At 42.8% G+C, this 26246-nt stretch overlaps 1 protein-coding gene and 2 pseudogenes across 1 annotated transcript; 1 reads left to right on the forward strand and 2 right to left on the reverse strand.

Annotated features, from left to right (window-relative positions):
* Positions 1 to 26246, forward strand: part of LOC108394515 (olfactory receptor 10J1-like) — a 269001-nt pseudogene that overhangs the window by 46124 nt on the left and 196631 nt on the right.
* LOC118973480 (olfactory receptor 10J5-like) lies at positions 405 to 11666 on the reverse strand (annotated as a pseudogene).
* APCS (amyloid P component, serum) lies at positions 11778 to 12849 on the reverse strand. The gene is made up of 2 exons (XM_017672952.3): positions 12645 to 12849; positions 11778 to 12533 (listed from the first exon to the last, which is right to left on the reverse strand). The coding sequence occupies exons 1-2, from the start codon at positions 12706 to 12708 to the stop codon at positions 11923 to 11925; spliced, it is 675 nt and encodes a 224-aa protein (XP_017528441.3). The 5' UTR covers positions 12709 to 12849; the 3' UTR covers positions 11778 to 11922.

The raw sequence follows: 26246 nt of genomic DNA on the forward strand, positions 1-26246 counted from the left end.
AGGACACAGGACAGAAGAGCAGGTGTGTCTTGCTGATGAAAACATGTACCATGTACCAAGTACCGTGCTGTGTACACAGTAGGTACTCAGCTATTAAATAGGGTTAATTGATCACCCATTCTACCAAGTACTGTTCCAAGATGGGATGTTAACAATGAGAAAAACTGTTCCTGATCCCAGTATGCTGTAACCCAGTGATAGAAACAAGACTTATAACCGAGCAATGAAAGCAGAAAGAGGAAAATGCTATCCTAATATAATGCATGCAAAGATCTTTAGGAACATATATAATAAAAGAGCAACTAATTGCCTGGGTGGCAGTGAGGTAAATGATGCTGCTAAAGACTATGTAAGGTAGCATTTATAACTAATAACAGTCTGCACAGAATCAACAGGTAAGGGGATTAAATATTTTTAATGGCCAGTGAGGCAGAATTAAAAACATGAATTCATAAAAGGTGCTGATGGGTCCTTACTCAAGAGTGAGGACCTGAACCCAGGACTCCTGATGCCAGGTCCTCTTTCCTCTTTGTACCATATAATACAGCAGCTTACTTAAAAAAATTAGAAGCATACATATTTTTAAAAATTGTACAGGTAGTTGAGTCATTGTAGGCAGCAGGTCTATAGAAGGAAATGTTTCTCTCTCAAGGTTTGTGACTCATCTTTTCTGGCAGCTCTGTTTGGGCCCAGCTCTGACATTTAACTTCTGATTGCACAAGTGGACCATGTGTATCTTCTGTTGCAGGCATTTAGACTGAGAAAGAATACCAGAGAAGCCTTTTCCTGTAGTCCCTGACTGACGCGAGAGGGGCTGTGTGGGGACGTAGAAAGGGAGATGTGCAGGGAGAGGTAGCCACTGCAGCGGGAGAAGATTAGAGCAGGTTTGTTCACCTCCTGCCTTCCCATCATGACCCCAATTCCCTGCTCAGAACATGACCCACAGCCTTTTCACACACAAAAGGGCAGGTCTGCAGACATTGGGGGAGTTGCTAGTCCAGAAGGAATTGAAGGGAATGGGAAACAAGTTGGGACAGTTGGTAGTCTCGGTGGCAATGAGAGGGGTCCCTTCATGCCGTCAGGAGAGACATTCTCGTTCTGGAGGAAGGCATGCCCCTGCCCCCTGGGGACCCATCTTCAGGCGTTGAGGGGGGGGTGTGGATCTACGAGGGCTGATCCTGACAGCACCGTCAGGGAAGACTGCACAGCATGCCCAGGACTCTCAGATCCGGTTCTCGGCCTCTCAAAAGCTTCTGCAGGAAACCTTGCTTCTGTGATGCAGAAATCACAGACACGGGACAGAAACTTGAAAGAATTACATTCTTCCCACTTAGTATCTCAGAAGTCTGTAAAGCTTGACCTTCCTCTAGATGAATAAGGTCTTACCCTGATTTATATCCACTTACCTTGGATATTACCTACCCCTTCTCAGAGGGAGAAGGAAATCACTCCCTTCAATAAAAAGACAAATGACATTAGGGATGAACAGAGAATCACTCTTAACGCAAAATATTTTAGTGGAAAGAGGCACATGATAAAAGTCTTTATCCCTCCCTGGCATCAGCCAAGGTAACAGCATAGAACGTACGTACAGGCATGAAACCAGAAAAGCTCCTGGGAGGCTCAGGGCACAGCATCGTTTCCTTAAAGGAGGTCTAGTAAGACTAGAAAATTTTTTCTTTTTAGGCTTTTTTGGTGAATTGAGCAATTAAGCAGACCTTTGAATTCCTGACTGCTGGCACTGTTTATTTTGCACTCTTTTTTCTTATGGTTTTATCCACAAAGTGCCGTGTGCATACGAGCGAATACTCGCATGGTTCTCGTGCCACACAGGGCACTGCTCTTTTTGGCCAACTCACTTTTCTTCATAATGATTAGAGAGAAACTGACTCCATTGAGAGGCCCAGCAGCGAGAGAGAACTGGACTAGCATGGTCAGATTAGAGATGTGAGACTTGTGCAGTTTACAGCCCTGACCAGCTCCAAAGACCATACTGAGTGCAAGCAGAGGCTTTAGTAAAAATCAGATAATAAAGGCTGAATTTTCAAGAACTAAAAGCTGCTCAAGATTCCAGCTTTCTTAATCTCTTCTTTTTTAATGCACATATCTCCTTTCCCAAAGATTCTGATATAATTTTCTTCTACACTATTGACTTCTTTTTTTTTTATCTTGCTAGGAAGGTTCTGTAGATTGTATTATGATAGTAAGAGATTACTTTTTTATTTTTAAACATAAAGTAACCACATGTAATATGCTTTTACAAAGTTCCCTGCCCCATCCTGGAAATTTGGGTATGCTTTCTTAAAAATCATGCCCATCTTGCCTGACCTCTCAAGTGCCCAGGTGAAAATGCCTGGACAAAACTGAAATACATGGAAACAAGATTTTGTAATAAGCATGCTGAAGCAAGACGTGCATATCCCATTACAGAACAGACCATGCAGGATAGACTTGGGAGGACATTGGATGCAATGAGCACATGTGTCGCTCAAGGAGAGATGTCTCTTTATAAAGGGTCAGTGTGTTAAGAAACGGTTCTGCCCACAGCTCTGCACAGGGCATCCTTGACCTTGTTCCTCACACTGTAAATAACAGAGCTCAGCAGGTGAGTGATGATGATGTAGGTCACTGAGAGGAGCAGCGCTTGTTCTTCAGAATTTTCTGACCTGGGTTTGAGGTGGGCAGTGGAGGCATAGCTGTAGTGGACAATGACCACTGTGAGGTGGATGTAGCCAATGAAGACCAGGCTTATGGGGACCAGGATCACCAATAAACTGACTACCTCATTGATAGTGGTTTTAATACAGGAGAGTTTCATGATAGGGAGCATGTCCCAGAAGAAAGAACCAGCCAGGCTGTGACAGAGAGCAAGGTAAATGTGGGTGCTCCCTGGACAGTTGCCATGGCCAGGCCAATGCCAAAGGCTGCACACATCGGCTGGACACATAGCCTCTCGTTCATGATACCTGTATCTCAGGGTTGTAGATGGCCACAGAGTGGCCGGACCCCATCACTGCCAGCATAAAGCAGTTGCTGATGGCTAAGGGAGCAAAGAACATCTGGGTGGCACAGCCTAAGGAGGTAGACCGGTTTTAGGCTGCATCTGGAGAGCATCTGTGCAGTGATGACAGTGTGTACACAGTCTCTGAACTAGCCAGCGTCTCAGGAAGAAGAGCATGGGTGTGTGTGGAGGTGCCAGTTGATGTGGATAATGGTCTCTATGATGATGGCATTGCCAGCCAGGGGTAATATGTGCAGGATGAGAAAAACACAGGGTGGTCTGGTATTCATGGCATCTTGAAAAACCTAAGAAAACAAACTGTCACCTCTCCAAGGCTCTTTCTCTGCATTCTTCAGTATCAGCATCTGAAAGCAATGCAGGGACTCAGCCTGGTGCACTTCCCATCCTGACAGGGACTCTAGCAGGGCTACAGGAAGGGAATTAGGACACACACGGCCAGTTTCTTTGCTCTAAAGTTAGGAGGGTGCTGGCCTAGGTCATTTGGCTACCTCATCCCCTGCCCCCTTTCCAGTTTTTGCTATTTCCTTCATCTTCCCTTAAGCTCTGGCCCAGGAGTCACCAATAGGTGAGACCACACACATATCTTTTCAAGGCAGCATCATAAGCGTTATTTTTGTAGGGCATGGATGAAAGGCATTTTCTTTTAATAATGTACAAGGCAGAGGAGTCCCAAGCCCAAGCTCTTCCAGCTTTGCCTGTTTCTCTTCCAGGAATGTCTGAGCAGCTGGAACAAGAACATGAGAGTGAGAGTATTAGACTTTGTTAACAATCGCTGGTGGAATCACCTAGTAGACACTGGTGACAGTGCACTGGGAGCAGCATTAACCTCCGGGAAAGTTGATCTTCGAGAGCAGTTTAGGAACTAGGCAGGAAGAGGGGGTCTGGGGTCAGCCTGGATGTTCTCACAAACCATTGGCGTCATTGCTTTGTTGCCAAAGTTCTAGCTGGGACTTGAGGCTTAAGGGTGAGAAGATGAAGGAGAAAAGGGGAAGTTGTTGGAAAAGAGAGGAGGACCAACAACCCAGTGGAAGGCTGACCCATGAGTAAAAGAAGTGACCGGTGTATTTTTGGCAGAGGGAATTCTCCGAATACAGAAGGGGAGTGTTTGATTTTAAACTGTTTGCTAAGCTGTATTGTGATGTGAACTCTCTCAGGGGCCTCAGACCTTCATTTCACGCTGCCATCTGTACAATCTTCAGTTTGTGGGATTTGGAAAGTGGAAAGAAAGAATGAGGTGACGGCACAGCTCAGGAAAAGGGCACCGCTTGCGAGAGGTGAAGTCCAGAGAGGGGAAGAAAACCTGCTGGTAATGCCTCGAAGAAGTACAAGGGCCTCTCTGGTCCTACCTTCCCCTTTACGATCATGCACAGTCTTCCCTAGAAACGTGATGAAGGATTCTAGGACAGCCACTATGTATCAAGTAGTAGTTTGAGCCAATTTACTTAAAGAAGATGATGATAGCAGCAGGCTGGAGGATTTTGGCATATCTAGGAAACTCCCACTAGGAACCAGGAAACACAGCCTAGAAAATGTTCTGGAAAGTACTTCATCATAGGCAAGTGCTTACAAATGAGTATGCCTCTAATAAATAGTTTACTTTAAAAGACCACTGAGATGCCAGTTGGGTAGGTAAAGGTTAGAAGAGTGTGACTGTGCAACTCTAAGCAGCTTTTTAGAAAGGTTGAGGTAGAGCTAGAGGGCTGTAGCTATTTAGATTTATATTAATTAAATTTAAAGTAGAAATTCAGTTCATCAGTGCCACTAGCCACACTTCAAGTGCCAAAGAGCAACACATGAGGAGTGGCTACTCAATTGCACAGTAGAGATGCCCAACCTTTCCTTCCTTGCTGGAAGTTCTGGCAGACGGTGTGCGTCTGCAGAGTGGTCGCGGGCAGGTGTGTGAGTGCATCACATAACAACCAAAGCTACTTGAAGTACAGTAACATGGCGCACTGTCAAACTGCGTGTGTGTACATGGGTGTGAAGGCATATAAATACTCAAGAAAAAGCTTGCGAGAATATACATGTGATCCCATGGGTTAACCATTATTTGGGGAGTGTGAGATTATAGTCTTTGACTTTTTACACTGCTGTATTCGTAGGGAGGCTCTGACCCTCACTTTAAAATATCTTCAATTTGAGATTTAAAATATGACTCAGAGTTTGGAAAGGTCAAGAAGGATGACAACTGACAACAGTTATTCGACTGAGTGGGAACGAGGTCATTGATGATGTATTGGCCACAATTTCAGTAGAGTCTTGGGCTGGAGAGCCTGGTTACAGAGAGTAAATAAAGAACTTCGATAATAGATCACTAAAGAAAATTCCGGATGGTGTCTGCTGCCTCCCTTTCTTGATGAGCTTGTTGGAATGAGAGGCCAAAATGGTTAAGGGCGTACTGGTCTGGGAAAACTGTAGGCATATTTGAAGCAGGGAAGAAGAAGATACTGAGCTGAATTGACTCAGGAGGAAGAAAAAAAATCCTGGTATATTTAAATTAGGATCTAAAAAGTGCTGTTTGCACCCCACATCAGCCACATAGTTCTTGAAAGTATGTTTCACGTAAAAATGAATGTACTTTTCTAGGAATAGATTATGAATCTATAGACAGGATGGCTGATGACCAGGGAAGGTGGGCCAGGTACGTAAGTCTAGGGAAAAGAAGTAACTTTGTTGCCTGTGGGACGCATCTGAGTTGGATTGAACCGACAATGGACGACTATCTTAAGACAAGATATTCTTAAAACTTGGGGGAACAAATGCAAAAAGGTCAGATTCAGACATAATGGAAACGCAGAACAGTGCACATGTTCAAAGCAGTGTCCGTTCCAAGTTCTTGTATGAAGGTGTGTGATGTGTGAGGGAAACGCGAAGTACCGCCGCTAGGGGGAGCTATCGCTTCTCCTGTTGGAAGAACTCCGCTTCGGCAGAAACCTCCACGTTCCTTTAGCCAAACCAAACAAAGCAGCCCTGCATTAACTGGGGTTCACCTCACATACAGTGCACTTCCGTGGCCAGCTCCGTTTCCCAGAGTAGGTGTCCGCCACTTACCCTGGTTTTTCCAGGTATTCTTCCCAACCACATTACCGTCCATGTCAGGAATTATAATGCATTTTACTTCATCTTGTTCCAGGGATGTTTCAGCATCGCTTAGAGGTTAAGGACAAGTGTGTACCCATCTCACTCTTTAATCTGTCTCCTCTTGAAGTGCAGAAGCAGTCCAGCATTGTCGCTGTAGAGGAATGTATAGCTCAGATGACAAGTACAGGGCTGTGACTATCCCCGGAGGTAAGGGAGGCTGCAGTGAAGGTGACGGGCAAGAACGGGATGTGGGAGTGAATCACACTTAGTTCCCCTGGTCTTCTTACACTTACACAGAAGAAATCAGGTGGCAACAGATGTCAGTGTTAACCTCAGGGAGGGAGAAGAGGTCACACTGGGAGCCAGAGAAGCGTGTGGAATGGGTGGATTGGTTCCACCAGTGGAGATTGGCTGGGATGAGTTCTCAGCAGTGAAAACGTGTGTCAGTGAACTTAAGGGCAGCTTTTTGGAGCACCGTGTGGTCACCTCTCTTTTTCCTACAGGCTGCCTTTTTGAGTGTCTGCCTAGCGAGAGGTGACCACAGATGGACACTACAGGGGCAGCCCTTCCGCCACCAAATCTGGGCCCGTCTGTGCCCTGAACCGAAAGGGTATTTCCATATAAGGGACACACCAGTAGATAATCTCAAAAGATGGTAAAGAATAGAAAGGAACTATCAAAATGATTTATATATTCCAGAAGCATAAAAACCCTGTGGGAGAATAAGGGGCATGAAATGAGCTCATGCATCAACATATTAGTCATGAAGCCAGTATTCCTACTAGAGAAAAGAAAAATAAGAGGGGGAAAAATACTTCCAGGATGTAAAGGGAACACCATTTGGAAAGGGAAGAAATTATTATAAAAAACCATGGGTACTTAAAAATATCTAAATCCTTATAGGCAAATCTGTGCCTAGAAACAGAAGCTGTGCCTTAAAAAATTAAGATACGCAAGGTCAGCTAAGCCTCTCTGTATTTTGTATGTAAAGGAATTGTGCAGTTAAAAAAATGACAATGTCATTTTCCAGACTTTCTTTCCTGTCCTTTCTTTTCTTACCCATTCATTTTAAACAAAATAGATTTAAAAAGCCAGGAATGGAAGAGTTCACTTCTTAAGAAAACTATTCGAATCAGCGGGAGAATGATGACTTTTCTCTGGAGCAGAAGCTTCCTCATACTCAGGAGTCCACCCAGCTTCTTGGGTCTGGAATCTGCCTGTGTTGTTCTCTGGTTTTAGAGTATACCAGGCACTCGTGACTTAATTACAGAAGATGACTGCACTGCCAAGAAAACAAATTTGTTTTTGCTAAAAGAAATAACAGAATCTTGGTATCTTTCAGAGCTCAGCCTTATTAGGTTCCAGGTCAGTCTTACTTGATTATTAGGTTGCTTACGTTTCATTGGACTCTGGCTATTGCACAGAGACCCATTCACACTGAGCAACTCTAGTCCTGTTCACTGTCAGAGGAGCTGCTTCTCTCACTGACTTGGAAGGGACACTTGGAGGAGAATTTCTGTTGTCTAGCTCTTGTCTCCTCGGTTAATTTGCCAAGATACTTAACTGTGTATCCGTGGGTCTGCATGGAACCAGAATCTAGGAATGACTCGGGAGATCTCATTACAAATGGATCATGCAAAGAATACTGGAAAGCTTTGCTCTCACATGGCCTGGTACTTACTTTTTTCCTAGGGAAAAATTTTTCCCATAGAAAACTGTAGTCCTCACATCATCTCAGATAAAGATGGGTTGATGTCACACGACACCACCTTTTGTTCTTTTGCATCTGTTAGTATATATTGTTCTTGTTTGGTTACTATCAGTGAAAATGCACTTGTATAAAAGTCCAACATGATGGCCCTCAGTGTCTATACAAAGAGCTTGTTTCTTTTGGTAGAAGACATACATGGATGGGTCTGATAAGGTAAGGATTAGACTGGGGATCAGGGACTGAAAATGGAGCATGGGTGTTTATTTATTTGTATTTATTTTATTTTGGTATCATTGATCTACAATTACATGAGGAACATTATGTTTACAGTCACTGTCCATCAGCATAGTAAGATGCTATAGAACCACTACTTGTCTTCTCTGTGTTGTGTTTATTTTTATTTGTAGGAATACACCAGGTAATCAAGGCAGATGATTTAAAGTTTTGGGTAATCATTATAATCCTTTACTTCTTCCTAGCTAACACTCACTGAGCATTTATACTGCTCCAGAGCAAGTGCTGAGTTGGTGCTGCGTGTGTGTCGTCACATGGGATGCTCACGGAACCCCAGGAGGCTGCAGTGGGAAGTTGCTGTGGCCACTAGAGCTCTAGATGAAATGCTGTGTATTTGCTTTTACCTTTTCACTCCAGACACAGCTGGGTTGTGGACTTGCACCGTGTAGACTGCACCTCAGTGCAGCTTCTCGGTGACAGTCGTTTTGCTTCTGGATCCTGCGGTTGTACGTCACGTGATGCCCGGGCCTTTCCCACTGCTCGCACTGTGTGGTGTGTCTCTAGGCGTCTCCCGTATGGGACTCACAGAAGAATAGCCAGAGCCAGACAAAACCTAAATGGAAAATTCTGGAACACAGAGTTTAGTGTATCAGTTAATCAGCTGTTGTGTCCTGTCAAGATAAGGATGAGAGGTGACTGAGGGCATGTTTCACTTTTCCTTTTGTTCTTTGAGTGTTGTTGAAGTGTTCTTGGGTACATATTCTTTACAAATAACAGAAAGTGCCATGAATATCTGAAGTATGTCCACATTACTCTCCAAATATGACTACACATGGGTGCTCTCTAGTGAAGATAAGAGGAAATCTCCATCCTTACTCCAGCTCGAGTCTGGGGTAAGGCGTAAACCAAACTCGAAGAGACCTCTTGTTTGAACCACCAACCTCGCCACAGTTTCCCACATAAAACACTGAAAATGGCAAGCCCTGCCATCAAGAAGTCTTTTGTAGACTTTGCTGGTAAAACCAGCCCTGGAGCCAACATGTAGCCACACAAATAAGAACCAGATTCTGACTTGTGCAAGATAGAGGCTCAAAAATGGCTTTTCTTATTAGAAGTGACTCCAAGTTTTCACCACTCTGCACATCCCGTGCACTGCTTGTTCCCTAGGTTCCACCTGCCTTTGTGATAAGTGTGGGGAAAGCAGCAGGTATCAGGGTTTCTGGCACTGAGTCAGTTTCCTGGGTCATCTTGCCTTCTAGGTCCTTCCATTTTCCTTATGGATTCTGAACGACTCAAGTGGTTTCCTCTGTGCCTTTTGCTGTTTTCCTTGTCATGACGACCACTGTGCTTGGAAAAAATGCCCAAAGCAAGTAGACAGAAATCCCATCTCTATTTTTAGGTGATGTTAGAATAGAACTCTTCTTTCTTCAGTCTTGAGTGAGCCATTGATATGATAGATTGAGGTAATAGAAAGAGCGTGACACAGATCTACTCAAACTGAGAATTTACAAAGGGGATGATTGAGCCAATTCTTGTTGCCTTGGCCACAGTAAGGTGTGTAAAGCAGACAGAATGTGGAGACGGGAAAGAACTCCAAAAACTTCTTTGCAGAGATCTGTGGCTTTGCTGCTGCTGGGAGAGTGGTGGTCATATTCCTAGTACCTCGAGAGAATGATTGCTGGTCTTTCTGTTTCACCTCAAACCTAGTGCTAGTGGGAGTCCATGGTATCACTCTGAAAGCTTGAAATATGCTCCTTGCTTATTGGGAGACTTGGAAGACTTGAGAATGCTAAAGCCATTGTCGAAGCAGGAAAGTGTGGTCTGCATTAAGTTCATTTGGGATTTGTAGAATTTATGGAGACAAGGGATGCATGAGTGTTGCTTTGGATGAGATAGGGCCACTTAGAAAAAAGAGCTGACAAGTAGTCATACTGGGTTCTGTCCGTCAGAGCCCTCTCAAGAGGCAGACGGTTTCCCAAAGCAAGAAACTAGACAGAAACACTCAATCGTAGGAGGCATGGAAAAATGTGCAAATGATCACCAAGAATAAATGATTCCTCTACTTCAGGTAGCGTTGAGAGGGTGCTTAGGATATCAACCTGAGATAGAAGAAAGCCTAAACATGTGAGGCATGTGCTATAACACAGGCTGGATGTTATTACAAAGAATCTATAGTAAGAGGACACAGACTTATTAGAATATGAACTCCAAAAAAGCAAGCACCATGATTCACTTAGTATCTAGCACCTGGCATAGAGTTGTTGCTCAATAAGTAATTGAATGAGTGGACGATGCTACTTGAGAATACACTGGCTTCATTTGCTAAAACTTGTTTTAGGTTCCTTGGTGGTGGTGGGGTAGGTTATTAGACAAAACTGGTCAGGGCAAACAACGTGTTTACATGTTTTCAGTGGAAATACATTCTATACAAGAAGATACTGGTCTTTCTGGTCCTTACAGTGCAAGTGTGTGGAAAAAGCAGCGAGCATTAAGAAACCATAAAGCAAGCCTTGAGTCAAGAGATGGCAATTGGAAACCAATTTCCTATATTGCTTAAGCCCCTACCTTACTGGCTTGATGTTGTGACTGGTTTCGATCTCACCAGAGATGGGATTGAAATGTTCCTGTGAGGCCTCTGACATGCCATTTAAGCACCTTGGCAAATCTCCCTGAATTCCCTGCTCCTTTCCACCCTGACCCCGCTGTTCTACTCTGGTGTTCCCAGATTCTGCCCCACTTCTTTGTGTATAGTGCCTGCCTCTTTGTCCATCCTGGGTGCACACACATGGGAATTTAAAGTAATCACTATGGTTATGAAGTTCTCCTGGAGGATCCGATTTCTTCCCGATTTCCCTTGACTTCATGCCCCATTATCAGTGGGCAAAGCCTGACTTGCTTCCCATTATGCAGCCAGATTCTCTCTGGGATCCTTGCTTCTCTGAGAAGGCACCTCATTATGCTGAGGGTGTGCCAGCTGCTATGTGCCATAGTTTCCATAATAATGAAAATAATTAATCTGACAATTATTTTGTGGTGTTATTAATCAGGACACCAGTTGCTCTGCTGAGTCATAAACTGAAAGGAGCAGGGACCAAGGAACGGGGGGCATTGTCACGTCAGAGGGTTCCCGTTGCATCCTGTGGGAGGTGGGTGGGGATCCGTGTAGAAGGATTTTAAACTGGGAATTCATATGAGCACCATTCCTGATGACTTCAGGAGAGTATTAAAAACCAAACATTATATGGTACCACTGGGGTTTTTGAGAAAAAAGGCATGTTTTCCTTTATGAATTCTAGTCTTTCATACATTTTCAGTTTCCATTCCTGCTTCATCTGGTTTTTCCCCTGTCTCATCACTTGTGAATAGGTTCTCAACTATTGCTTACTCACCACATTATAGTTTTCTCCCTGGTGAAGACTCAGACCTCTTTTTGATTGATTTATGGCTGGAAAACTACATAGAAGGATTTCTGTGGCAATTCTACACACATTTTGAATTGTCACCAAAGTGACCATCCGTAGCTGTAAGTGTTGTCGCTGCCCCAGTCACTGAGTGCTGTGGCTTTGTGATACGTTTTTTTATGTAAAAAAAACTTTTTAGTTACTTGAAGATTTCCCTTCCTATACTTTGCAGCCTGATTTTTCTGGATAATGAAATATCCAGTTTCCAAATAAATAAATATGAGAAAAATATTTGACGCTATGACAAGAACTGAACAAATGCAGGTGGCATAATGCAATTTTTTTTTTTTAATTAGGCACACATGTAGGCAGAAAATTCAAAGAAGAGCTGCAGGTTCTAGCATCCAGTTGCCCTGAGCACATCTCTCAGATGTGGGTCATTTCATTTTCAAGTGCGCGTGTCGATCGGGACCTCAGTCCCACACCAGAGGCTTGATGATGACATATCCTTTTATCTCATAGTTCAGAGCCCGCCAGTCCAGGATATTGGGCTTGGGGACGGGGGAACCATGAAACACGTCCAGAATTTCTTTTCGAGACAGCACAGAGTCCCACATGTACAACTCCCCAATCTCTCCCACAAAGGACTGCTGCCTGTCAAACCCTCCTCCGTAGAAGTCCTGCTCCTGCCCCAGGACAATCTTGGGGTGCGCTTCCACCGAATAACCCTGCCTCAGGCCTTTTCTCACCAATGGCTTCCCATTGACCCAAAATTCAGCAATGCCTGAGGAAGACTCCCAGCTGGCACAGATGTGCGCCGGGGAGGGGAAATCCTCTGCAGCTTTGGCAGTGACTTTTGTTCTTCCAATGTATAGAGTATACACTCCTACGTTTTCTTTAAAAATTAGTAGCTCATTATCCTTGCCCTGGGCATTGTAGGAGAAGAGGCTGTAGGAACGGGAAAGGTCACTATAGGCTTGAAAACACAAAGTAAAGTTCTGCAGAGGTTTCTCCAGATGTGTGGTCAAGGTTACATGGTCAGTAGAAGATTCTCTAGGGAACACAAACACCTTCCCAGTGAGGTCTGTGAGACAGAAAGAAATATAATGACCTTCACTGTAGAAGCAGGGAAAAAATATCCCATTCAGCCTCTTTGCTCATCTCCCAGCCCTTGACCATCCCCTGACCACCCTACCTGTCTGAGCAAAGGCTTCCAGGAGACTGGCGAGGACAGAGACCCAAAGCAGCAGCGTGTCCATGTCCTTGGCCTGGGGCTCTTATAGCAGCAGTGGTGACCAGGATGAGGGTACAGGTAGACAGTGGTGTCCACCCGGCTTCTGAGGCTCATGCTCTTACACCTTGGCTACCTGGCTTTTATATGCGCCTGTGGGTGAGGATGGGGGATGGAGAGCACCAGTGCCGTGTGAGTGACTTTCTAGGCCCAAGAACCAGAGCTGCGGATGGGGCAGGAGGGTAGGGCCCTGGGCTGGGAAATCAATGGGAGTTACTTATTAAATGCGGGGACCTGCCAGAGCTCCAACCCTTATGACCCAGAGTCCTAGGCTGGGCAGTGGGCGGGGTGGAGCCGCGCTCTGTGCGTGGGTGGAGAGGCCAAGTCAGCTGCGTCAAGAGGGTCTCACTCCACTCTGCAGGGGCCCTGACTGCCGGGAGTCCCGAGCCACGTGGAGAGTCTCTCTGCGCTGGGGCCTCTTGGGAGCTGTGCGTGCAAGGCTTTTTCTTCCTCTCGTGTTCTCTGAAGTAGGCCTGTTTGTAGGGCGTTCTGGGGTTCTGCTTTCTACTGGAGACCCTGCAAAGTCCCTTTGTGTTTGATAAACTCAATATTGAATAAAACGTCCATGCCAGTGTGCAGGTGAAAGAGAGGTGGAGTGAGTATGCACTTTGTATCTCCCTGAACTTGGGCGTTTTCAGCTATTGTGACCCAGCCCTTTCTCTTCCTTGCAGCATGCTGTTTCCTTATACTGGATTTTCTCATTTCTCATTAGGACTTATTTTCCTGGTAACCTACACACTGTCTTCAGGCATTTGCTCACTTGGTTTTCCTCTCTCCTTCTTTGAGCCCCTGGCCATTGAGGGTAAGTTTGCGTGGATCTTTGGTGATGGCCTGATGAATACATCATGCTCACATTTATTCATTAATTCCCAGGCACTCCCCTGGACACTGGGGACTCAGTGTGACTTACCCCGGCACAACCCCAGTGACTTCCATCTCCACTTTCTCTGCTGCTCCTTAAAATGTCACACGATTAGCCACACTGAAATCTGCTCGGCCTCTAAGGTATCAGATTGAAACTCTCTTTTCTAGCTGTGTTATTTTCCTTCTTTCTTCTTCCTAAATGCTATGGACTCTTCATTCTCATCCTATTGTCCAGTGTCTTGTTTGTTCCCTCTTCTTTCAACTCACCCCAGACCCTCTGATCAGACACAAGAACTGCTACCAAGAATTCCCTTTCTCTGCTGTTGTTCAAATTCCTTGTAATCCTCAGCTCTGGGCACTACCTATTCTGTTTTTTTTTTATTTTTTTTTATTTTTTATCTAAGCTGAATCCCAGGTTGTAAAACCTTATCTAGCTTGTTGCACATTAAGGGTTGGTGTTGAAATTGGGGTGATGCACCCTATTGCCTCCTGAGTTACATACAGATCTTTCACCTTGGAACCCACTGTAATTCACAGTCTGATTCCAACCTGGACTTAATCTCCTCGTCAAGCCCTATCAATTAGTAAAATGCCTCTAATTGTTGTTCCTTTTACATGCATGGCTTTCCAATGCCATTACTTCTATTTGTTGTATTCATTCTGTCTTGAATTTTTTTCTTATCCATCTCTGCTTCTTAAAATTCTAACCATTCTTCAGACTCAATCTCAAAAGTGATTTGCTTCATGAAGACTTTCCTGATGTTTCAACTAAACATTAGTTTCACTTTTATATAACTCCCCATAAGGTTAAGTTCAACAACTTTGGAGTAGAATCTACATTGGAGTGGTTGGCTACTGTGAAAGCCACTGAACCTCTCTGAACCTTGGTTTTCTTTTCTGCAAAATGAAGAAAAAGCTATCCACCCTCATTGTGTTTTTGTGAGGAAAAATGATATAATGCATAAATTGTATGGAACAGTGTCTGGATAGTTAATATTATCATTTTTAAACATTTTATGAATATTAGCATTGTCTCATATTATAGATATTAATGTATTTATCTCTTATCCTTTCTGGATTGAAGCTGAGCGTTAGGTCTTACTCATTTTTAGGTCACCCATTTACTTAACAATTACTCTTGCACATGAAAGGAGCCTGGTGTACGTTTGTGGAATGAGAAGATCCAGACAGGTTGAGGACTCTTTACATAAAGCAGTTGTGTAGCAGTTAACAATAGAATCCAGCATGAGCAGGTCGTGCTGGATGTAGGAGCAGAGGGGAGGATACTCTTTATTGGGAACTCAGGTACTATGCAGTTTCCTTTCCCAAATGTTAATTCTATAGAAAATTTAGAGAATACAGAGTTCATAGGCTGCTTCCAGTTTTCATCCCAAATTATCAACTAAAAATGGCTTGAAGATCAATGTGAAGAGAACCTTCTGTAATGGGAGATGAGGCTGTGGACCAGGCCCGGAGGCCGGGGGATGCCGGAGAGGTTGGAGGCAATGGAGTTTATGCTGCGGTGAGAGCCGAGTCCCGGGGTTCACAGCTGGACGTGAAAACAGAGTGTTCAGGCATGTGAAGTGGCAGGCGTGGCTGGCGAGTTTCCTGGTAGAATGGGAAAAGGGCAAGGGGGTGGGGCCTGACCCTGCTCTTCAGTTTCCTTCTCTGGAACATGTTTCTTAGGCTTTGGAAGAGAACAGCCTGAGAAAAGTGGAAACTGAGGATTCTTTCTGTTGCAGAAAGGAAGGCTCTGATGTCACAATGTAGGAAAAAGAATCATGGGTCTTCAGAACTGGGTGGGGGCCTCAAAGTGAGCCGGTCCCATGACTTCTGAGGGGCTCCTGGGTGCCCTCCGACCAGTGGAAGTTCAGTAGAGAGCATTGCTTCCTGCCTGGGTGGCTCTGCAAGGGCCAAGGTAAGGGAAGATGACGGTGTGTTGTCTAGAAGCAGGGCCACCAGTGAGTGTCAGGGAGCATTGTCCTGGTGACCATCAGTTGGCAGGCAATTAAGTTTGCCTGTAAAGAATGGGAGAAGAGTGCATTGGCAGTGCCAAATAAAGGGTGTAGTGTAAGCTTAGAGCCGAAAAAAGGCGTAAGGTACAACCAAAACTTAGGTGTTAATTTCCAATTTTTATTTCAAAAATTAAAGAACACTTGAAGTATACTTTTCAAGACCTTGGATGTTTATGGAAGATAACAAGTCACAATAGCCATCGGGAAAGACTGGACAGGAAGAGACTGAAGGAGAACATGAGGTAGAAAAGGCTTTCGGTGCAGGTGTGTGGAAATGTAAGAGTCTATTTGTAAGAGATGGGAAGAGGCAGTGGGGACATCCGAGTAACTAATATTCTGACGTGCAGTTGTATAAAATCAAAGACATTACACAGTCTTAGACTGATGGCATGGTCTTAAGAGAAACAAGGGAAAAGAGGAGATTTTTAAAAACTAAAAATAGAATACGAAATCAAGTGAGATTTTACTCCACATTTATGATTGTGTATATTTGGAATATATGGTGTTTCTAGTGCAGATAGGAAAGTTGAGAGGAAGTTCATGTGGAGGAGGTGGAGGGTAGGTGGGGAGTTTGGTTCCCAAAATACTGAATTTGAGATGCTGGTATGACTTACACATAAAAAAGGCCAGTGGAGAATTTGAAATATGTGAGTGCCACTTGGGATTAGAAATAGAGGTTTCAGAGGAATCAACGTATAAGTGATGCTGGAACAAAAATGGATTATCTCTTTCAGAGGAAGAGAGAAGAGAAAAAAGGTCAATGAGCTAAGCACTGACATGCGGGAGCATTCGCGTTCATGGGGTTGGAGGCAAGGAAAGAGGGAGGGAGACAAAAAAATAATGTTTGGCAGGGAGGGATAGTGTATACAGTGTCATGGAAACCAGGTTAATGTAAGTTTCTGTGAGGCAGTATCAGGTGGTATCAAATGCATCAGACATGTAAGTAGAAAGGATACTGGGTTTAGCAATGAAAACTTCATTGGTGACCTTTGCAAGAGCAATTTCCTTAGACTGAGCTTGGCAGAAGCCATCTTGCACGGAATGATGGAGGGAGAAAAAGGAAAGGAGTCTGTTTCCTAAGGTTCAGTAATTTTGACCAGGAACAAAGGGAAAAGAAACAAGATTTTCTTTAGGAGACTTAGGATCCAGTGTGTATTTCCTACACAGATTATAGATCGTCTTTTCTTGACAGCGAGGCTACTGTGCCTCTGCTTCCCACCCCGTAACATTTCACCTAATGACAGAGAAGAATCAGTGTCCACCTGAGATTATGACTGACCTTTCTACCAAACAGCTATTTCATACTCTAAATGCCAGGCTCCAGACTGCTGGCCGATTCCTTCCTCCCTCCCCTCCCCAGTTCTGATGTGATCAGAGCTTGACCCATCCATTTCCAGGTCCTGTTGCTACATAGGAAACTGTCCTTGATCTCAGTTGCCCTTCAAGGTTCATTTATAAAAGAAAATCCCAGATGAATCTGTAATCTTCCACTGCCGGGTTCAGTCCTCTATCTCGACCACACTACCTCAGTGAAATCTCACATCTGAATTCAGAATTCCACTGAAACTCCTCTTTAGAGTGTCACAATATTTATTTCTCAATCTTGATCCTTCTCTACATCCCTGAATTATCACTCATTTAATTTCAACACTCATCTTCATAATACAAAATTTATCTTCATTGCTGAAATGGATTTTTTAACCAATTTTAAAAATAAAGTTTGTGTACAATTTACGATTTAGTGGAACCATGGGCCATAACTACCTCCTTGCTGTTTACCGTTCTTTTGTGAGAACAGCATCTGGGGGAGTAGATGTGAAAAGAAGAAAAAATATAATGGCAGGGACTCAGTGTAACTATGTGTCTTGAGTATGTTGAGGAGAAAAGTTCTCTCCGTATGTTCTAGGAATATATTTCTCAGTCTACAGTGGCGGAGAATGCACACACACAGCAAGCAGGAGAAGATTTCTCACTTGTGTGGCTGCAGGAGGTGTGGCGAGAGCTGTCCTGTTTTGCTCCTGCCATCTTGTCTTCCTTTCGCCATGTACCTGCCTATGACCCAGAGTCTATGTCAGAACAAGAATTTTCCCATGTTGACCCATTATGTCAAAGAACCTCACAGTAGTTGACAGAGTTCACCTTGCTCAGCGTCTCCAGCTTTGTGAGTGCTGTCATCCGTATCTTAACCTCAGTGGGGTATGTCATCCCCATGGCTGTCACATATCACATTGGCCATGTATTTCTTCCTGAGCATGATGGCTGGATCAGAGACCATGTGCACTGGTCACTCTTCCGCAATGCTCTGTAGTTGGATATATCAGAATCAGCCAATCTTCTTGTTCTTTGTCATCTTGACCATCGCCAACTGTTATGTCATCTGAAACTCCCTAAAATATGCAGTCTTTATGAACAAGATGCAATGTTCCCAGTTGGTGTGTGACTCCTTCTTTATTGTCCTGGTCAGTTGTCCAGGTGTCATACATGTTCTACTTGTACTTCTGAGACACTGTGATGACCCATTTCTCCTGTGAAACTCTCCTACGTTGACACTGGTATCCATGAAGTCAACAGTTTTTATTCCCGGCACATAGGTTCAGGTGTCCATGGGCTTGATTTACATTTCTCACACATCAGCATCCTCATCACCTCCCCCATGCCACCTGTGCCTCTCACCTCACTGTGGTCATTGTCTCGTATGGTGTGTTTCTATTGCCTGAGATACTCGAAGCTAAACTGATAAATTCAGTAAAAAATCGATGATTTTTCAGAGATCTACACTATCATTACTCTGCTCTTGGGCCCTGTTGTTTGCAGTCTGTGGTACACAGAGGTCAAGGATACCATGTCCAGCACTGTGGACAGAAACATTTCTTAACAGATTGACCCATGTCATCAGGAGACCTTTAGTCCTGGCCGGTGTCCTTCCTGCTTACAGACAGTTCACATCTCCCAAGTAGCCCACATAGAAAGCTTTGTTGTGAACTGGTTCAAGCACTGACCCTGCCTCTTCTCCTTATGCTCTGGAGAGAAGGCAGAAACTAGGGTTTCAGCTTGGGGTGCATTATATGGCCCAGATGAATAGCACTCTTGTTATTCTCATGCATGAGCATTTTGATGGAAAAGCCTCCTGGCTCCCCTTCACCTGGCCAGTTGGTGCTTGGCGTTTGTGAGTGGGGCAGACCCAGCGATGATGCCAGCATTAACTTTAGGTAAGGAATCCCAGGGAGCACCTGAGATTTACCCTGCTTCCATGATTTCAATTGTATGGTCCTTAATATAGATATTTCAAAACGACTTTCCTTGCCATTTCCTGATTGAATAATAAGGTGCAGCAAAGAGGTCCTTTCTTTCCATGTAGTCAACCCCATTGGCAGCTTTTTTTACTTTGGTAGGAGAAAATAAAGATCTTTATAAACTACATTAGTGTTGCAGCCCAGAAAGCTGGGCAGAGGGAGAACACGTAGGTGACTCTTCTCAAGGAAAATGGTATATTCATCTAGAACTCCTCTTCTTAAAAATTTATCTTCTTGTCCCTCAAAGGCCTTTAAGAATTGTTAATTCCATAGTGGCTACGTGGTAACTATTTGGGGCGGCTAATTCTTTGCAAGTGACTTTGATTGCTCTTTTCCAAGTGTGAACTGCAATTTTCTGTTGTGGGCATGTGTGTATTTTTTCCATTAGGTTTCCAAAGAAGTCTCTGATTTGCCAAAGATAAAAATCTATTGCTCTAGATTAGGGTTTTATAAAACTATTCTGACTAAAACCCGTAGTAAGAACTGTATTTTATATTGTAATGCTGTATGCGCACACACACACACACACAGAAATATATCTTGATCAAAATTACCATAAAACAAAAGAAAGGCTTAGGTCAGGAAAATCCCAGAATGTTTGAGAAATGACAGGGAGTCTGGTGTGGCTGTGGACAAGCGGAGTGAGTGACAGGAAATATATCGGTAGGGGCTGCCTTCTTTATCATGGCCGTCATCAACAGCTGCTCTCTTCTCTCCTCTCTCTTTCACCCAAGCAACGTTAGTTGCTCCTTTATCTCTGCTTCCACAGTTCTTTGCAAATGCCTTCAATATTTTAATACTTATCACGATGTATTTCCATTTTTAAAAAATCTATCTTTTAATAGAAAATTTGGTCACGCATTCACTCAAAATATAAGCTCTGTGTGTTTATAATGTACCAATCACTGTTCTAAGCCAGACAGAGCCTGTATTCCCGAGGAGCTCAGGATCTCAGGAGAGAAGCTGACGTGAAGAAACCAAGCAGCTGCTGAGATGGTGCACACCTGGTTGGTGGGGGGTGGGGGTAGGCTGGTCACAGAGAGGGGAACGCTCAGTTCTTCTTGGGGAAGTCCAGAAAGGAGATGAAGCCAGGATGGGAGATGAGGGCATTTGCTGAAGTGAACTGGATTTGGGTTGGGAGAGAAAGAGTACGGCAGGCAAAGGGAATAGCACGGCTGCCTCCAAGCTTGCAAAGGCGTGTTTGTGAGAAATCCATCTCTGCTGCATCCCTGGTACCCAGCCTGGGTCCTGACACACTGTAGTCTTTCAATACAACTTTGGACGGATGAACTTTTGAGCACTTTCAAACAAAGCCGTGCGTTTGTGCTTGCTGGCATTCTATAGCCAATAGAAGCATCGCCACGTTTCTTCCTGCCCCTTTTAGTTTCTCTTTTGCTCAAGGTGAAAAGGAGAAAATAACATGCTAGACAAGCAAGATTCCATGAGTTCCCTTTTCCTTCCGTCGGATCCCTCCACAGCTTAGGTCACGTTCTCCTCCTGCTCCCTCTTCTCAGCCTGTAAGAAACTGACGAGGGGAGAAAGCAGCTGACGCAAACCCAACGGTAAGCCAGGTAAGTCTTAGCAAAGGGCACAAGTACCTTTGGAAAAAATGAAAACAGAAAGTGGCAGAAGAGATGAGCCTAAGCTAAAGGACCAAGAGGGGAGCCTAGCACACAGACTGAGTCAGTTTAGTATTGGAGGTAGGTGTGTGTGTGTGTGTGTGTGTGTGTGTGTGTGTGTGTGTGTGTGTGTGTATAAGGGAGAGAGAGAGAAGTTGATTGATTAGGGGAAGGGAGCAAATACTTCTTGGAGGTCTAGAATGTGACAGACACTATGGTAGGAAATGACATTAGTTACTTAATAATTGCTAGAACTGATAGTAATTCACAGAACTGTTATGTGCACGTTTCTAATTTGATCCGTGTAGTACTTCTGCAGGCATTGTTTTTCCCATTTTAGTACAACTACTGTCCCCACTGCTGCTTCTGCTATTGTTGCCGCCCATAGAGCTGGCTTGTGATAAGCCAGACCTTGTTTTGAATTGTTACATGTGTTCACTGTTCTACTCGCGGCAATTCTGTGAGGTAGGTAGTAGTATGCTTTGCATTTTGGGCCCAGACAGTTTGGGTAACTTGCTGTAGAGCCCACCCTGGGGAGTGGACCTCCGGCGCTCTGAATCCACAGCCTGTGAGAATAAGAGGCTCACCACAGTTCCGCTAGTAACTGACAGGATGGGGCTAGGGAAGAACTGGGCCCCAGACCCATATGGATTGACTCTAAATTCCATATCCATACTCACACATTCACATCCCACATGCTCATTCTCATGGAAGGAATAATAGATAAGTAGAGTTTCAGATTTACTGAATATTCAGAAGGATAACTGAACATATCCTTTTGGGCCCAAACATACCTCAGTTCAAACATTATTAACAGAACTTTCTCAAATATTATCTTCATCTTTGCCTTTGTAAACAAAATATACATACTTACCAATTTCCTCAGATTTACTATGTTTTGAGGTACAGTACATGAATATTCTCAGGAATTTTTGAGATTCGTGGGAGGTGTTGCCTGGGTATTAAATTAGTGGAGGTTGCAAGGCATTTCTGTGCTTTCTGCCCGGGAGCCGCGTCCTCACCCTCTGTTCCTCGCCATCCTGGCACCCCGCCCCACCCCACTACAAAATCTCATAGCATGCCATTGGGGAAATTTATTTCTGGCTCATGTAAAATACAAGTGCATGTTCTCGATTGGCGAGAGGCCCTACTCCAAGTCATGATTTGAGACCCTGTGTGCCATTCACAGGGCTTCGGAGTCCTGTGCTGGATTTTTTTGCCTCCATGGGAAAAAGGTGATTAAAAAAAAAAACTTAACCTGCAGTTTAAGCAGGATAGTTTGCAAGTGGTACTGTGGTACCTGCCACTTCTGCATTATTGGCAGGAATCATTTTTGTGGTCACACCAGAAGCAAGGAGACGGGATGTAGTTCTGAGGTGGACAGCTGCTTCCCAGCAACTGTGCTGTACTCTGGAAAGGGCACCCAAATCATTGGTGGAGGACTAGACAGCTATTTATGTCATAAAATCCTTTCATCTTTGGAATAAAGCTAGGTGAGTTTTCTGTACTTAGTTTTAAGTAGGTTCATGATAACTTTGTTCTTAGAATTAATGTTTGGGAAAAATCTCATTAAAAATATTTTCTACCACATGAGGTAAACTTTACTTTCCTAGCTTTGTGGTGTATAAAATTCTTTTAATACATTGTTACATTTGATTTGCTGACATTTTATTGAGGATTTTTATCTATGAATCTATGTATGAGAGAGATTGTTCTGTAGTTTTCCTTTCTTGTAGCATCTTTATACGATTTTGATATTAGGATAATGCCATCCCAAAAGAATGAGTTTAGGGAGGGCCTACTTTGTGGAAGAGCTTGTAGATAATTGGTATCATTTCTTCCTTAAATGTATGGTAGAATTAACCAGGGAAACTATTTGGGCCTGGTGTTTCCTTTTCTGGAAGATTAAATGTTAATTATCAATGCAGTTTCTTTTAAAGAATTTGTTTCTTCTATGTAATTATATTTGTGGGTACAGGGTTGTACTATTCCTATTATCCTTTTAGTATTCTTGACATCAGTAGTGACAATCCCTCTTTTCATTTCTGATATTAGTTATTTGTTAGTTCTCTTTTTCCGTTGTTAGCCTGGCTGGAGGTTTATTATCTTAACTGATCTTTTCAAAGAACCAGCTTTGGTTTCATTAATTTTCTCTATTATTATCCTGTTTTCAATTTCATTGATTTTGTGTTGTAAATTTTTTTATTATTTGTTCTATTTGCTTTTGATTTATATTGCTTCTTTCTCTAGTTTCCTAAGGTGGAAGCTTAGATTATTGATTTTGGATCTTTCTTGCTTTCTAATATATGCATTTGATGCTACAAATTTCCCATTAAGTACTGCTTTTACAGGATTCTACAAATTTTGATAAGTTGTGTTTACATAATTAAAAAAAATTTCCCTGAGTGTTCTTCAACCCATGCTTTATCTGGATATATTTTTAGTTGTTAATCTACAGTTTAAAATATTCATTTACAAATAATCTTAAGTCTACTTTCAAATAACATTTGCCAGTTCATAAGTAGTGCAGGAACTCTGTAACAAGGCTATTTCCAATTCCTTTCTAAATTCCTTTATAACATTGCTGCCATTTATTTCAGCTATTTTTAAGCTATAGCCATCCAATGCATTGTTACTTTTATTATAATGAATAAATAATTATCTGTTAGATCAATTAAAAATAAGATAAAAGATTTTTTCTACCTTCATTTATTCCTTCTTTATTGTTCTCCTATATCATTTTCCTTCTTTTTGAAGAAATTCAACATTTCTTGCAAGGTAGTTCTGATGACAGATTGCTTCAGGTTTTGTTTGTCTGAGAAAGTCTATTTCTCCTTCACTTTTTTTTTTAGGGTGGATTAGCTTGGTAACCAGATCCCTGCCTTTTTTTTTTTTTGAGAGGGCATCTCTCACATTTATTGATCAAATGGCTGTTAACAACAATAAAATTCTGTATAGGGGACTCAATGCACAATCATTAATCCACCCCAAGCCTAATTCTCGTCAGTCTCCAATCTTCTGAAGCATAACGAACAAGTTCTTACATGGTGAACAAGTTCTTACATAGTGAATAAGTTCTTACATGGTGAACAGTGCAAGGGCAGTCATCACAGAAACTTTCGGTTTTGATCACGCATCATGAATTACAAAAAATCAGGTCAATTATGATTATTTGTTTGATTTGTATACTTGATTTATATGTGGATCCCACATTTCTCCCTTATTATTATTATTATTATTTTTAATAAAATGCTGAAGTGGTAGGTAGATGCAAGATAAAGGTAGAAAACATAGTTTAGTGCTGTAAGAGGGCAAATGTAGATGATCAGGTGCCTGTAGACTATGTGTTAATCCAAGCTAGACAAGGGCAACAAAACATCCACGGATGCAGAAGATTTCTCTCAAAACAGGGGGGTGAGGTTCTAAGCCGTGATCCCCAATTTCTCACCTGATGGTCCCCCTGCGACTGTGCCTGTCTTAGGTTGTTCCTCCCTTGAGGAATCTTACCCGTCTCTGGCTAACCAGTCATCTTCCAGGGCCATACAGGGAAATGTAAAGTTGGCAAGTGAGAGAGAAGCAATATTGTTTGAAAAGGTTAGCTTTTTACTTTTTTGCAGATTTATGCCCTGTGGCTTCTATGCCCAGCATTTGTCTTAAGGTATCTTTACCACTTGGAAGAATTATGATACTCGGTAATTTCGATATGAGGCACAAATTCTACTTAGGGGTTGTAATTATGAAGGCAGAAGAGAAGCTATAGAAGTAGCAGACAGAAGAAAACATGGGAAGAGTGATTATTTCTTTGACATCTTCTTGTAGTGTAACATAAGTGTGTATAGGTTTTAAATTACTAATTAAATTGCGTGCACACATTAACATAATAGGAATACAGCTGCATAACCAAAGCAGACCTACAATTACCAGCCATCTCCAGTGAAACCAAGAAAACCAGTTAGGCACCCTAGGCATTTGTGAAAAATTATCAATGATATGATGGATATTGTCTAACTGAATTTGAATATTTTGAGAAAAATCAGACAAATTAAAACAACACATTCCTGGGAATTGTTCACATCCCATATGTTCTTTTAACAGTAGATAGTCTATAGTTGCAAGATTTTGGAGCGCTGCAACTTGCACTTCTCCTAATTCTTGGTTGAGTTCCGACAGTATAGATCCAGTCAAATTTGTTGTTTTACTGTATGCACAGGCCAGCTTAGATATCTCCTTCTTCATTCCAATGGCAAGTCCAGGATCCGGTGGGATGAATGCAGATACAACTGCATCAACGCCAGGATCTTTGTTGAAGTTTTTTGATGATCATCTTCTGGAATGACTCTTCCAGAGAATGTTGATGTTGGAAGTTCTTCATATTGTATCTTAATTCATTTTCTGGGTGGCCAAATTAGGCTTTGATCCTCTATATAAACACAAACAAACCCTTTGCCCACACTTTGATGTGCCCTTTATACCATTGTGAAGAACTTATTGGAGATCACCACACAGGAAGTGCTTTTTTTTTTTAAGAGAAAGGAATATTATCAGAAAAATGTATTTCCATAGCTGATCATCTGACACCCTTTTAAATGATCAAAATTAAGGATATTTAAAGCATGCATTAATCGGTGATTTGCAGTTAGTTTTATCCTATCAGGGAGTAATCCCCTTTTCTTTCTTTCTTTTTTTGTTACCATTAATCTACAATTACATGAAGAACATTATGTTTACTAGGCTCTCCCCTATACCAGGTCCCCCCCACAAACTGCCTTACAGTCACTGTCCATCAACATAGCAAAATGTTGTATAATCACTGCTTGTCTTCTCTGTGTTGTACAGCCCTCCCCTTTCTCCCACCCCCCCATTATGTATGCTAATCGTAATACCCCCTTTCTTCTTCCCCCCCACCCCTTATCCCTCCCTACCCACCCATCCTCCCCAGTCCCTTTCCCTTTGGTACCTGTTAGTCCATTCTTGGGTTCTGTGATTCTGCTGCTGTTTTGTTCCTTCAGGTTTTCCTTTGTTCTTATACTCCACAGATGAGTGAAATCATTTGGTATTTCTCTTTCTCCGCTTGGCTTATTTCACTGAGCATAATACCCTCCAGCTCCATCCATGTTGTTGCAAATGGTAGGATTTGTTTTTTCTTATGGCTGAATAATATTCCATTGTGTATATGTACCACATCTTCTTTATCCATTCATCTACTGATGGACACTTAGGTTGCTTCCAATTCTTGGCTATTGTAAATAGTGCTGCGATAAACATAGGGGTGCATCTGTCTTTTTCAAACTTGAGTGCTGCATTCTTAGGGTAAATTCCTAGGAGTGGAATTCCTGGGTCAAATGGTAAGTCTATTTTGAGCATTTTGAGGAACCTCCACACTGCTTTCCACAATGGTTGAACTAATTTACATTCCCACTAGCAGTGTAGGAGGGTTCCCCTTTCTCCACAACCTCACCAACATTTGTTGTTGTTTGTCTTTTGGATGGTAGCCATCCTTACTGGTGTGAGGTGATACCTCATTGTGGTTTGAATTTGTATTTCTCTGATAATTAGCAATGTGGAGCATCTTTTCATGTGTCTGTTGGCCATCTGTATTTCTTTTTTGGAGAACTGTCTGTTCAATTCCTCTGCTCATTTTTTAATTGGATTATTTGTTTTTTGTTTGTTGAGGTGGGTGAGCTCTTTATATATTTTGGATGTCAAGCCTTTATC

The sequence above is a fragment of the Manis javanica genome, chromosome 14 (genome assembly GCF_040802235.1).
Source record: "Manis javanica isolate MJ-LG chromosome 14, MJ_LKY, whole genome shotgun sequence".
Taxonomy (NCBI): Eukaryota; Metazoa; Chordata; class Mammalia; order Pholidota; family Manidae; genus Manis; species Manis javanica.

Coding starts and splice junctions, on each gene's coding strand:
- APCS (XM_017672952.3), bottom strand. CDS start 12,708: ATGGACACGCTGCTGCTTTGGGTCTCTGTCCTCGCCAGTCTCCTGGAA. Junction 12,534..12,644: donor GGAAGCCTTTGCTCAGACAG/GTAGGGTGGTCA, acceptor TCTGTCTCACAG/ACCTCACTGGGAAGGTGTTT.